At 60.9% G+C, this 14,295-nt stretch overlaps 1 protein-coding gene across 1 annotated transcript; it reads right to left on the reverse strand.

Annotated features, from left to right (window-relative positions):
- Positions 1–536: 536 nt before the first annotated feature.
- On the reverse strand, positions 537–13,143 carry TBX10 (T-box transcription factor 10). The gene is made up of 11 exons (XM_077771454.1): positions 13,072–13,143; positions 12,759–12,890; positions 11,812–12,061; positions 11,559–11,669; positions 4,158–4,410; positions 3,983–4,084; positions 3,484–3,655; positions 2,183–2,338; positions 1,805–1,872; positions 1,500–1,594; positions 537–1,065 (listed from the first exon to the last, which is right to left on the reverse strand). The coding sequence occupies exons 1-11, from the start codon at positions 13,141–13,143 to the stop codon at positions 776–778; spliced, it is 1,701 nt and encodes a 566-aa protein (XP_077627580.1). The 3' UTR covers positions 537–775.
- Between the last annotated feature and the right edge of the window lie 1,152 nt (positions 13,144–14,295).

Raw genomic sequence — 14,295 nt, forward strand, 5'->3', positions numbered from 1 at the left:
TGGCTTCCCTCCTCCCCTTCCCTCTCCCTCGAAATTTCTACCCCTTTAGGTGTAGGTTTAAATGTCAGTTTATATGGAAGCTGTCCTGCCTCGAGTCTTGATTGGATTCTCAAGTCCCTCCCCCATCCCCCGCTTGGCCTGGCCCGTGTGTTCACTGCCCACCATGGTGCTGCATCCCTCCAGACCCTGGCTTCTCGCGGGCCAGACCACCCCAGTCTTGTGCACAGCACCCGTCGTGGAATGGCAGTGTCGCCGTGCTTCGCATTGACTTTGAGCAGCTACCTCTTTGAGCTGCGGTTTCAGTCCTCATCTGGGCACTTAAGGCCTGGAGCAGAGCCTGCGGCCTCACGCCCAGGTTGGTGTTGGCATCTTTCCCTCCGCTGTGCTCCCAGCGATGCCACAGGCACTGGGCAGAGCTTTGGGATGTCGGCAGCCCAGTCTCCGGGGTCTGGGTGTTCCTGAGTCCTCCCGCCCCACCCCCTGAGGACAGAAGTGCTCTGACTACTCATGCCAAATGGTTTAATGTTAGGGGAAAGGGAGAGGTAAAGCAGGGTTGAGAGGAGTCACCCCCAAGGCAGAAGGGGGCGTGTTGGGAGGTGGGGCACCGGGCTCCAAGCCTGGCACCGTCTCAGCCTTGCTGTGACTCTGGGCAGATAGCCTCCCTCTCTGGGTTTCCACCTGCCCTGCTATCCTTGAAGGAAGAGGGACTCTGCAGAGGTGAGGCAGGAGGGGTGGTATTCAGGGTAAGAGGAGTCTGGGCACAAGGCCCTCATCATCACTGAGGATCCTGGACAGGCCCCAAGCACATGGCAGTGGGGGGCAGGAGCCCCAGCCTAGCTGGGAGCGGCAGGCTCTCCTGATCTCTGTCTGCCTGTATATTGGGGAGGGGGTATGGTGTTGGTCGGGCCCTTGGGATTCTGAGGGGGCTTGAGGCTCCAGGGTACAGGCCCTGGTAGGTGAGGGGCTGGTAGGTGGTTGGGGCCAGCAGAGCCTCAGGGGGGCCCAGCAGCTGATGGTGCAGCCGGGCAGAGGTCCTGGAGCTGGAGACTGGAGCTTTGCTGGGATCTGAGGGAGGACATGGTCCGAGTGGACCCCAGACCTTGCTCCACATCCTCAGCCTCCCCTGTTCCTTCCCCGCTCCCATCCCACGTTTCCCCCCCCTCGGCCTTTGCTCTTGCCCTTCCCTCTCTGTTCTCTCTTTCCCACCGTCTCTTGCTATCCAAGCCCTTCCCAGTTCTTCAAGGCCCAGCTCAGGAGCCATGTCATCCAGGAAGCCCACGTGACACCTCCCGCCCCTGCTCTTAGCGCCTTGTCCCCGTTCTGTTCTTGGTGCCCTTGGCCCCAAAGAGTCTCGGAATTCTCTGCCTCCTCTTTGTCCACACAGGCGCCCAGTGGGCTTGCTGAACACGCCGAGGCCCCCTCCTGGAGGCCCCTGTCTCTTCGCTTCCTGCCCACCACGCAGGCTCTGGCCCCACTGTGTCTGTACGCTGGGGGCTCACCTTTTTCCTCCTCTGCGGAGCCCTTCAGCAGGCAGGGGCCGAGGCTGCTGTGGCTCCGGGCCAGGCCGCTGAGCAGGGGTCGGGGAGAGACAGCCCTGAAGATGCGACAAACAGGAGTGGAGGCAGAGGGTCAAAGGGGGGAGCCCCAGCCAAGGATGGTGATCAGCCAGACAGTGGGACCCCAGGACCAGTCGGGGGGCATGAAGCTGCGAGAAGGGCAGGCACCCAGGCCTTAGGAGATGGTGCGGATGGGGGGAGGGGCTGGGCTGGGGCAGCGGGCGGAGCTGCCGGGGCCCACACGGTACCAGGAGTCCGAGTCACTCTCCCTAAAGCCCTTGGCAAAAGGGTTGCTGGCGATTTTCAGCTGGGTGATCTGCAGAGGAGAAAGTGCAGTTATAGGCCAACCCCGAGCCAGGGTAAGGCTGTGGGGTCCCAGGTTCAGGCCCCCTGTCTTCCCTGAACCCCCCAATCAGGAAGCCTTGGGACCTGGGCCCTCAGCCCAGGAGCTTAGAGCCAGTGGGGGTGAAGGCAGGAGAATGTCCGAGGGCAGCGGTCTGCCGAGTCCTAGGGAAGGAGAGAAGGGCGAGGCTCTGTGCGCATGTGGGAGCTCAGAGCTTTGGGCCTCAGTCTCCATCCCTGTGAAATGGGCTGGCAGCTGCCTCATGAGCTGTGGCCCAACCCACCCGGTGGTTCTGATAGGCTGTCACGGCCGTGAACTGGGTCTCCGTGAAGACGAAGGACTTGAAGTTCTCCTGAGCGTAGCGCTCGCTGTCCTTGCGCGGGTCCACGAAGACCACGTGGAATCGGGGCTGGTAGCGGTGCATGGAGTTGAGAATGATCTGCGGGGGTTTGCGGAAGGCAGTGTTCGGGGGTGGAGAGCAGGAGCAAACCCTCCCCTGGGCTAAGCCCTTGTCTCCCGGGCAGAAAGGCTGCCTTTCTGCTAACGGGGGCGCAGAGTCTGGTCCTGAGAGCCCACGGTTCTGCATCAAAGGCCCTTTTGTGTCTGAGCATTTTGCCACTTTGCCTTCTCTCACCCCCACACCCTGCTGTCAGCTTCATGACCCGAAATATCCAGAATCTGACCACCACTCCCACCCCACTGCCTCCTGGCCATTCTCCCTGCCTCCATCCAGCTACGCCGTCTATTCTCCACCCAGCAGTCCCGGCGAGCTGCGGCGTGTCACCCCGGGCTCAAAACCCTCCTGTGGACACCACACAGAGTAAAAGCCAGAACCTTCTCCACAGCCAACTGGCCCCGCGGATCAGCTCTGGCACCCTCTAGGGTCTCTCGCCTCCCGTCTCCCCTACACAGCCCACTCCAGCCACGTGGGGAACCTCCTTGCACTTCTCCCAACGGGTCCAACATTCTGCAGCCTCAGGACCTTTGCACTTGCTGTTCCTTCCCTGCGACAGCTCCCACTTCTGTTTGCGCAGACTCCCTTCTCCATTTCCTTTAGATCTCTCTTCAAATACTGCCTCAGCAGCTTCCGAGCCCCTTGAACAGACCAGCCCCTCTGTCTCAGCCCCCCTCGCTTGTTTCTTTTCCCCCATCTTGTGGGCATCGATCACCGTCTCAGACACTGCACACAGGGTCCTCTGGTTTCTTTGGTTACCATCTGCCCCCTATCCCGGCTGGTGAGCCCCATGCAGGCAGGGATCTTTGTCTGACAAAGTGGCAACAATGCCATGTGCCTGAACCTACCACAGGCCTGGCCCGTGGCGGGCATTCCATAAACGCCGTCTACAAGGGGGACCGTGTCTGCTGGAACATTCTCACAGCTCCAGCCCACTTACCCAGCTGCTTGGACAGTGCCCCCTGCCGCCCAGACCCTGGCCGGGTGGACTTGGCCCCCAGCGCTGGCCATCAGTAGCGGGTGGGCACCAAGGTCACAGGCAGCCCTGGCTCCAGGCTTCGCTATAATCAGGCCCCCGCGTCCCCAGCCCTGCCCCGCCCCCCCGCCCCCCACTGTGGCCGGGGCCTCACGTGGCCATTGTCGTCCAGCAGATTGTTGGTCAGCTTGAGCTTGTCAAAGGACACAATCTGGCGCATCCACTGTGCACCCTTGGCCGGCGAGTCCGGGTGAAAGTGCACACGACCGGGTGTGGCCGGGTCTGCTTTGCCTGCCGCCAGCCAGGCCGAGCTGTGAAAGGCGTACCTGGGGGGCAGAGCAAGTGGAAAGGGCACCCCATCTGCACCCCACGGCACCTCATCTGCTGCCCTGAAGGCTGGCGGGGCGAAAGGGCTGTCACCCTCTCCGGTACGGCCCGTGCACTGTCCCCATCTCACACCCGAGGAACCCGAGACTCCAAGAGTCTGGCCTTGAGTTCCCGGTGGCCGCGCTGGGCCGGCCCACCCTCCCTGCCCAGGCTAGCCCGCTGCCCACCCGCCACTGTCGGCCCAGGGTGGGCCTCCCCGATACTCCCCGGTCCCCGGCTCGCCCCGGGGCGCAGACAGGGCTCTACTTCTGGACCCGCCCCCAGACCTGTATCTTTTGTCGTCCAGAGGCACGAAGTCCATGAGCAGGGCGTAGTCGGCCAGCGTGTCCATGCCCAGGATCTTCACCTGGAAGGTGGGGAACATCCTCCTGCAAGAGGCCGGTGCTCAGCAGCCCAAAGGCGGCCCCCGGTCCCCGCCACACACACGGCTGCCGCTCGCACCTGCCTGCCTTGGTGACAATCATCTCTGTGCCCAGCTGGTTGAACTCTTCCCACAGAGCCTTCATCTCCAGCTGAACCGTCACGCCGGACACACGTGGGTTCTTGGGGCCCTGCTTGCTGGGCTCGGCCACGACTTGGGCGCCGGTGGCAGGGCCTGACGGGAACGGGGAGTCCAGCCGGGGCTCCCAGCCGGAGCTGGTCAGGGGATAGGGCTCTGAGGATGCAAGTACCCCGAGGCTGGCAGAGAGGAAGGCTAGGGAGAGAGGATGAGAGTGTGGGCCTCACCCCCGTGCCACCAAGCCAGCTCTCGTCCTGCAGGCTGCACCGAGGTGCCTCTTCCTCCAGGAAGCCCTCCCTGACTGCCCGGCCTGTGTTCCCATCCCATCGTTTCCCTGGCTGGGCATCACTTCATGAGGCAAATGCTGACTTAAATCTCCTGGAGGCCAGAGACAGGAGCTGTCTGGCTCCCCAGGGAATCTTCGAGGCCTCAAGTGGCCTTGTGGCCTTGAGCAAATTGTTTCAATCTCTGTCACAAGGAGTTCTTAATACCTGCTTCACAGGGCTGGTGTGAGGGTTGGTGAGGACACGGTGCCTGGCACAAGGCAGACCCTTCAGAAATGACACTTGATATGATGATAGGGCACATGAGGTCGTGGGAGCTTCTGGGGCCGCTCAAGGGGAGCCGAGCCGAGAGGACGTCCCTGAATCACCGCCAAGGACTCCCACCCATGTCTGACCTCCAAGACCTGCCCAAACCCTTCCTCCAGAAGCCTGTCCTAATGTCTTTCTGCTCTGGCCTCCTCACTGTCTTCTTTTTCTTTTTTTAAAAAAATTTTTTAATGTCTATTTATTTTTGAGACAGAGAGAGACAGAGCATGAGTGGGGGAGGGTCAGAGAGAGAGGGGGACACAGAATCTGAAACAGGCTCCAGGCTCTGAGCTGTCAGCACAGAGGCCGACGCGGGGCTCGAACCCACGAATCGTGAGATCATGACCTGACCAAAGTTGGACGCACAACCAACTGAGCCACCCAGGCGCCCCTCCTCACTGTCTTCTGAACATCCCATTTCTTTCTTTCTAATGTTTATTTTTGAAAGAGATTGAGTGCAAAGGGGGTAGGAGCAGAGAGAGAGGGGAAGACAAAATCCGAAGCAGCTCCAGGCTCCGAGCTGTCAGCACAGAGGCCAGCGCGGGGCTCGAACCCACGAACTGTGAGATCATGACCTGAGCTGAAGTCGGACGCTTAACTGACTGAGCCACCCAGGTGTCCCATAAACGTTCCGGTTCTTGACGTGCAATCCCGGCACGAGCCTTGGCTAAAAGTTTGGCCACCCTCTGCCCTCAAAACAAGAAACAAAAAACAAAAATCCTGGGGCTCCTGAGTGGCTCAGTCGGTTGAGCGTCCGACTTTGGTTCAGGTCATGATCTCACGGTTCATGGGTTTGAGCCCCACGTTGGGCTCTGCGCTGATGGCTCAAAGCCTGGAGCTGCTTCAGATTCTGTGTCTCCCTCTCTCTCTGCTCCTCCCCGACTTGTGCTCTGTCTCTGATTCTCAAAAATAAATAAATATTTTAAATTTTTTAATAAAAAAATAAATTCTAACTAAAATAAGATACTACCTTACACCATAAGGATGGCTATTACCACAAAGAAAAGAACACAAAACAAATTGCAAGTGTTGGTGATGGTGTGTGGGAATGGGGACCCTGTGCATCGCTGATGGGGTACAAAATGGCGTTGCTGCTGTGAAAAACAGAATGAGAGTACGATCCAGCCGTTCCATTTCTGGGGATTTGCCTAGAGATGGAGAAATGCACAAAAGGAACTGAGAGCAGGGACCCGAACAGAGCTGTGTCCATGAGTGTTCACAGCAGCATCATTCCAGACGGCCCAAAGGTGAAAGCACCCCAAGTGTCTAGTGTTGGATGAATGGATGGGCAAGATATAGTCAGTGCAGACAATGGAATATTCTTCAGCTCTCAGCAGGAAGGAGATTCTGCAGTGAGCTGTGACTTGGATGGACTTGAAGACGTTATGCTAAGTGAAATAAGCCAGGCAGATACAAAAGAACAAATCCCGTGTGCTTGCATTTGTGAGAGGTCCTACCACAGTCAGCTTCGTAGACAGAAGAAGAACGGATGGAGGGAGGGGACAGAGAGTGGGCATTTAATGGCAACGGAGTTTCAGTTTTGCAAGATACAAAAGTTCTGGAGATGGATGGTGGGGACAGCTGCAGAGTGAATGTGCCTAAACCACCTAACTGTACACTTAAAAATGGCCAAAATAGGGGGGCGCCTGGGTGGCTCAGTGGGTTAAGCATCCGACTTCGGCTCAGGTCAGGATTTCACAGTTCATAGGTTTGAGCCCCGCATCAGGCTCTGTGCTGACAGCTTAGAGCCTGGAGCCTGCTTCTGATTCTGGGTCTCCCTCTCTCTCACTCCTCCCCTACACATACTGTCTCTCTTTCTCTCAAAAATAAATAAACATTAAAAAAATTTTTTTTAAATGATCCAAATAGTAATTTTTATGTTATGTACATTTTACCAGTTAAACATTAAAACTAGAAAGAGAATCCTGAAAAATGGACTATTAGTTTCTAACAGCTCCATCCCCCAAGTGTCCAAGAGCCTGGTAGACCTGAGATCCCTTGGGCAGAGGTGGATTTTGGTGTTGGATGGAAGGAAGGACGGGTGGATGGATGGATGGATGGATGGATGGTTGGAAGGATGGATGGATTAATGGATGTGTGGAGGGAGATTCCCGGAGGGGCCTACGTGTAATGAGCTAGCAGGTAGGCAGCGCCTGGCCAGAGCTGGTGCATAGTAGGTGCCTCGTTGGAGCAGGGGGCTCAGGGCCTGTGGCCCCATATTTAGCAGCCCTGAAGGCCATGTATGAAAAGCTGTGGGGGGTGGGGGGTGGATCTCTCCGAGAGGGATGGACCGCATCAGGTCTGCATCCCCCAGAGGGGCATGAGGGTAGAAGGGCTGATGTCCCCACCACCACCACCACGTGGACTGGGCCACCATCTGGGCAACTGCCCATCGTTCAGCTGCTGTGCTGGGGCAGGTCCACCATCCGGGTAACCGATGCCAGCCGCCAGGGTCCAGGGGTCCCCGGGAGAGGCTCCTGGCTTCCCTGGGCCTGGGGCCTTCGCAGGCTGGTCCCTGGCTCCCGAGTTTTCTGTGAGCTCACACCCTGCCCATCTTGGTCAAAGTGCCACCCCTGAGTGCCCTCAGAAACTCAGGAAGGGCCTGCCTTCTGCCCGGTTCCTCTAAAAGCTGGCATCACTTGCGGTCAGGAGTTGACAATTTCCCACAAGCACGGAGTCAGGTCTGGAGGGGAAGTCAGAGACTTCTTGTCCAGCCCCTGATCTTTATACTCAATGGGTGAGGCCCGGAGAGAGGAAGGGACAGTCCCAAGGTCACTCATGCCTGAGAAGGCTTTGCCTTCCCAGAAATGGCTCTGTACCCCACCCATGAGCACCCCTATATTTGTACATGGGTGGCTGTGAGCCCATCGGCCCTGCCCGGGATGGGGGGGGATTCTGAGGCCTGAGCGTGGGCTGCCCCTGCCCCACCCTCTTGCCCAAAACCTGGGTCCAGAGGGGTGTCCTTGGCCCCCACACCCAGTCCCTGCCCCGCCCCGGTCACCCTGGAGCCGGAGCCCAGTCATGGGGCCGCCTGGGCTGCCTACACGGTACCTGCCATGGGGACAGCCTGGATGGTGGCTCCTGGAGAAGTCCTGCTCCGTGGGGCCCGGCCGTAGCTGTCAGCGAGGGGCCCTCGCCCGTGGGGTGGGTGGTCAGGCGCTCCTGGTGTCCTGGCCCATTCGGCGGCAGCTGGGTCCTGCAGGACCGTCCTTCCCTCCCAGCGATTGCTCACGTCTTGCTTCCCCGCCGGAGCCCGGCACCTGGTCTCTGCAGGCGGGACCCCGGCTCCAAACCACCCCCAGACTGGACTGCACGGCTGCGGCTGGGTTTGTCAGCTCCGGGTGTGGCGCTGTGCGGGAGGAGGGCAGGTGGGAAGGCTCTGACGTTGCAAAGCCTCCTCTCCCCCTCCCCGGTCCCCCCTCCCCGCTCCCTCCCTCCCCCAGCTAGGGGCCTCCCAGCCACTGCTGATCAATGGGCCCAGACGCAGGGTGGGGGCCCCTTTTGAGGATCTGCTGGGTGGTCCGCAGGGGCCCAGGCCCGATGACTGGAGGGCTGGGCACCGAAAGGGCCTGGGGGAGGCTGGGGAGGCGGCAGCAGCCGCAGGAGCATGGGGGCTAATGGCAGAGGTGGAGTCCTCTCACCGGGGCCCTGACCCCTGACCTGGGGCTGCTGCTGCCCTGGCGCCGCCCTGGGAAACTGGGAAACACCAGGGGACAGCACCAGCAAGTGCTGGAGAGGCAGAGTCCCGGCCGGGTGGCAGGAAGCCGGGTCTGGCCGATGGCTGGGGCGCCGTGAGCTGTGCAGTGCTGGTGGATTCCTGACAGCCCCCGTGCCTCGGTTTCCCCAACTGCGGTAAGCTCAGAGGCCTGTGGGGCGGGCGTCTGCTCTGCCCACAGGTCAGTCTGTTCTCTGCGGCCCGACCGGGCACCTTCTCCAGGCTGCCCCCGCCTATCCAGGCCCGGCGTTCAGGGATGCACGGGTCACCGGTCAGGAAGGCACAAAGCTTGGTTGCTCTCAGTTGAGGTGCTGCTTGGCCGTTTCACCCGCGCCCAGGGCGGTCATCGGGCTAGACCGCAGGATAGCTCACTCCGGGGGGGAGGGTTCCAGGCCAGCCCCCAGGCCGGCACTAGGTGACGGCACCTCTGGCGGGACTGGGCCTACCTGACTGGTGTCCCCGAGGCAGACTGGACGGCCCCCCAACATACCTCCTCCAGAGTGTGCACTGGGGACGTGGGGGAGGCGGAGGCCCACGCCTGACAGCGGGCTTGGAGGTTACCGAGGGCCGCAGGGGCTGCTTCTCTCCAGAGCGACACCGGCTCCTCCCAGAGCCCCGTGCCCCAGGGCTCTCCTCCCTCCGCTTAGGGGCACCTTCTGCTCTGGTGCCCTGTTCCCCAGATCCCTGCCTGCCGAGCCGGGAGACGTAGGCCGGCGCCAGCTCTGGGGCTTGCCGTGGGCAGGGTGTGTGTGTGGGGGCTTCTCCGTGCTTGTGAGGGTCCCAGCGGCTCTCAGGGGCCACCCAGCGGGGTGTGGCCGGCCACGCCACGCTGTCCCGGGATCCAGGGCGGGGTGGGCGGGGGGGGGGAGAGATGATGCTCTGGGGAGGTTCCCACCAATCTTCATGCTCCCCCTCAGCCTCAACTCCCGGGGGTCCCGGCCCAGGCTTCTGTTGGCTCCTGGTGTGTGTGTGTGTGTGTATGTGTGTGCACGCGTGTGTGTGCGGGCGCACACCTGCACGCGACTTTACCCCCTCCACACACGAAGGTGAGCACACTGACACGCCAGCCCACACGCGCACAGAGGAACCCAAGGTCCAATGCCGCACACCCACTCGTGGACACACATGCGTGCGCGCTCTCACACGCACCCCTTGCACACAGCCCCCTCCCTGGCCGGCCTGCCCTTCCCGCCGGAGGCGCCTGCTGGCCCCCCTGCCCCCTCATCCGTCTTGCCTGCCAGCCCGTCCCTGGTGCCCCCGTATCCTTCACACCTTCTCATCTCGCTGCTCAATAGCAGGAGGCCGCGTGGCAGCTGTGGCCGCAGGGAGATGGATGGGCCAGGCAGGGCGCAGGGGGGCCAGGGAGCGACGCCTCCCAAGAACGGAGCTCTGGCCCCCCCAGCCCCGCTGTCAGGCAGGAACCGCAGCCTGTCAGGCTCGCGTGGGTGCGGAAGCCGGGGGCTGCGTCCAGTCTGGTCTGTACGGACGCCCCGCAGAGGGTGCCTGGATCAGGGTGGAGGGGACCCCGCAGCAGACCCTGTGCCCACTCCCTCTTGGGGTGCTGAGGACTTCCAGCCCCCTGGTAGGACTCCCTCTGCCCCAAGCAGAGGCGCTTCTTCCCTGCGTCCCAGCACCTGGGCGACTGTCCCGGGTGGGGACAGCCTTGTCGAGCTGCACCCCTTCCCCAACCCCGACTCCCCCGAGTCCCCGTGGGCACTGGGCTCATCACACACTGGACATGCACATCTGGGCTGCATGCCCAGCCACGTATAGATCTCCCCAGAAGAAGGACGCCCAAATACCGAAGCTCTTGGAAACGTGTGCTCAGTCACACACACACACACACACACACACACAGAGCACATGGGTAGACACACATGGGCTTCTGCTCTCTCAAACCGAGGCCCCCTCTGGGTCGTGGCCTCTTCTGGAAGGCCCTCTGTTGACTCCAGGTGGGATCTTCCCCCTGGGCACTGATAGGCTGCACAGAGACAGCCATCACGGGCCCCGGGACACACAGCATGTCCAAGACCACCCTGGCCCAGACCTGCCCCAGATCCTGAGGTCACAGAGAGGGGCCATGAAGGAGAGGGGCCATGAACCATTACCCCTGGACATCTTCCATTTTATAGAAACTGAGGTACGGAGGTGTGGGAGTATGGCCAGAAACATGGCATACAGGCAAAGGGCACCCGGGGCGCAAGACTGTGGCTCAGGACCCATTGTTCAGATGCGAGTGTTCGGGCTGTGCAGGTCTGGCCTGGGTTAGGGGCCGGGGTGGGGGCAGGTTTGGAGCATGTGAGCTTCTCAGCCTAAACACTGAAAAGATGGTGCCCCTCCCGCACAGCGTTGCTACAAGTACGAGAACACCTCAAAATAAAACACGAAGCCATAATAAGAGCAAAAACACCCAAAACAAACCCAATCCACTGCTGACTTTTTTTTTTACAATTGTTACTTTGGTTCTTTAAAAAAATTTTATTTATTTATTTATTTATTTATTTATTTATAGAGCAGGGGAGGGGCAGGGAGACAGGGAGACACAGGATCCCAAGTAGGCTCCTTGTGCTCAGCGCACAGCCTGATGCAGGGCTCCAACTCCTGAACTGTGAGATGTGAGATCACCACCTGAGCCAAAATCCAGAGTCGGACGCTCAGCTGACTGAGCCAGCCGGGTGCCCCGTTACTTTGGTTCTTTAAACAGTTTTTGAAATGTCAAACTCCTTCCAGTATTTCTGTGTTTTCTGTGCCCAGGCTCTGCTGTGCCCCCAGCGCGTGCCAGGTCTGTGTGCTGGGTCACTCCATGCTGTCCCGCACGGACGCACCGCTGAAGGAGGGGCTGTGGCTGCCCACCGGGCTCAGGGGCAGATCTTTGGCGTGGCAGCAGGAGGGCTGGTGCCAACAGAGCATGTGGCCCGTTCTGAGGCCATTCGGGACGCTTGGGGAACAGTTACTAAGGAGGCCAGGGCTGGGCACCCAGCGTGGGGAGCCCTGTGGCCTGGACCCTGCAGGCCACGGAGGCCACAGAGGGCACGCACCTAGGTCGACAGCGACCCCATGTGGCAGCGGCAGAGCAGTAGCTGGGGGTGGGGGGCGCGCAGTCTTCCCCATCTCCTCCCGCAGAAGCCAGAAGCCGCGCAGCCAGATTCCTGCAACATTCAGGAAGGGAAGGGCTGCAGAAGGAATGCATAGGATGCTCGGGCACATAAGTGGAAAATAAAGACAGGTTCCATATTTGCACCTCCAAGCAGGTGGTTTGGGGGGTGCCTGCTCCATGTCACCTCCCTCTGCCTTCTGTGGCCAGGGGACGCTTGTCCAGGCTGCCGAGGAGCCTCTCCCGGCCCCTGCAGGTGCCGTGCAGATCACTGTGGCCCCGAGGGCCAGGCCTGCCTGTGAGGCTGAGGGGCTGGGCCAGCCTGGGGGGCAGGGACCCACAGCGGCGAGGACACTCCCGCGAGGAAGTTGCCGGTGAAGGTGCGGTTGAGGTCACGGCCATGCAGCGGCGGCAGGCAGCTGTGGCCGCCGGGTTGGCCAGCACAGGCTGGGGCCAGCAGCCATGCTGGGCCAGGTGACACCGGACATGTCATTGCACTGGGTACCCCCACCCCCGTCACTGCCGCGCAGGGCAGGGGCCTTCGGGGCCCAGGCAGCAAGCACATCCCGGGGTGGGGCGGAGAACCCGGTGGTGGACCCGCTCAGGTGACCCTGGCACGGACGCGGGGCCCAAGGGTCAGAGCTGGGGTGGCAGCGGTGAGTCCCCTGAGGCCTGAGGGATCCGAGCTGGGCAGAGAGGTGTGGGGGGGACGCAGCTTAGCCCCACCCCATTTATGCCTCTGGTGGGACAGCTCAGGGCTTCTCCCAGCTGGTGCCTATGCTGGAGACCCGTTCCCATGGGGCATATGGATTCAGCAAGGCAGGCTCCCTCTAGCAAGAGGGTTATGCTTCCATTCTATAGATGGGAGGGCGAAGCAGGCGGGGTGTCACCTGATTAGCTGGGAGGGTCTGGGTTCCAGGCAGCTCCTGCTCCCTCCCGCCTGCCCCTCTGGGCAGGTGCAGGGGCCTCGGGGAGGGGCGACTACCTGCAGAAGCGGGTCTGGGTTTCCCGGGCCTCCAGGGCTCATGTGCACCTGCCAGGCCAGCGGGTATTTATGGGCCCAGAGAACCCCCCGCCCCGGGCAGGTCCGCCCAGAGGTCAGGAGTGCTGAGGTCTCCCCACCCGCCCCACCGCACGCTCTTACTTTCTGCTGCCACATAGAGTCCAGGTCCCTGGCCAGGCTCCTGTCCGTGCCCTCTGTCCCTCCTCTGGGAGTGGGGCCAGCCCTCCCACCCACGGCCAGGTCGGGGGGCTGCACGCAGACCTGGAAGATTACCTGCGGGGAGTCTCTGAGGCCTGAGATGAAGACAAGTCCCCCACCCCCCCAGAGGGCTGCCGGGTCCAGGCTGTTTCCGGCACAGCCATCCAGCCAAGGGCAGGTGCGCCTGGAACCCGACCCTCACACCACTGGCTGAGCCACGGGCCGGCCCTGGACCCGGCCGTTGTAAGTTACTTACTGAGGCCTGTGCTCCAGCGGATGCCCGGATGGAGAACACCCCCCCCGCCTCTACCCCCTCATCAACATGCATCTGCGCTTGTAACCCCAGAGAGCCAGCGTCACTCCCAGGGCACCACTACCCTGAAGGGCTATGATCTGTGGGGTCTCACTTTCCCAGCTTCTTGACGCTTTAAACAAAATTTCTAAATGTTTTGTCCAGTATGTTGAATCACTTTCAGGGATAGGTGTGATTCAGAGGACTCAGTTTGCTCTGTTTTTGGAAATGATCCTCAGACCCATTTTACAGATGTGGAAACTGAGGCCCAGACAGAATGCCTGAGGGAACGCAGGGCACTAGAGGCAGAGCTGGAGTTGGAACCCGGGGATGTCCCACTGAGCCCACCCTTCCCCTGCTGTCCTCAAGGGTCAAGGGAGAAAGGATGACGGGGAAGCCCCCCCCCCACACCCGGCCCAAGTCGCACTGTCAGGGAAAAGCGGAGGACAGTCCAGAGGTCCCTGAGGAGGGAGGCAGAGCCAGCCAGTGAGCCGTCCAGGCCAGTCACCTATGCTGCACTGGGCTCCAGGGCCCTGAGTCTGGGGCTCCCACACCCCGGTGCTGGAAGGTGGAGGCGGGGCAGTGAAGTATCCCCAGGCTGAGAAGGCGCTTCGAGACCGACACGAAGCAGGCGACTCCACGCAGTTTACAGAGCTTTGCTCAGGGTGACTCACCGGGGGTGGAGCCGACGTGCATCTGTGTGGCTCTTCTCCGTGAGGCCGGGACCTTTGTCCGCAGATCTTATACAGCGAGGGGACGCCCAGAAGGACTGTAGTGCCGCCACAGGGCTTGTGTGCACCTGACAGCTAACCTTTTTTTTTTTTATGTTTATTTATTTTGAGAGAGAGAGAGAGAGAGAGAGAGAGAGAAAGCATAAGCAGGGGAGGGGCAGAGAGAGAGGGAGAGAATCCCAAGCAGGCTCTGCACCTCGGGGCTCCAGCCTGCGAACCTCGAGATCATGACCTGAGCTGAAGTCTACACTGACTGAGCCACCCAGGCGCCCCGACGGCTAAGTTTTAATTAGATCTTGTGGCTCTGCCGCCTATGGTCAGGAGGGGAAAGACTGCTTATCTCTAACCCACTCCCCCGATGCGGGCCTTGGCCGGTGCTGTTAAGGTCTGTATACTGATCTCCAAGGGGCCCCGATCACGCTGGCCGATGGGCTGCTGCCGTGTGACACTGCTCCCC

This window comes from Crocuta crocuta, unplaced genomic scaffold (genome assembly GCF_008692635.1).
Source record: "Crocuta crocuta isolate KB4526 unplaced genomic scaffold, BGI_CrCroc_1.0 scaffold647, whole genome shotgun sequence".
Taxonomy (NCBI): Eukaryota; Metazoa; Chordata; class Mammalia; order Carnivora; family Hyaenidae; genus Crocuta; species Crocuta crocuta.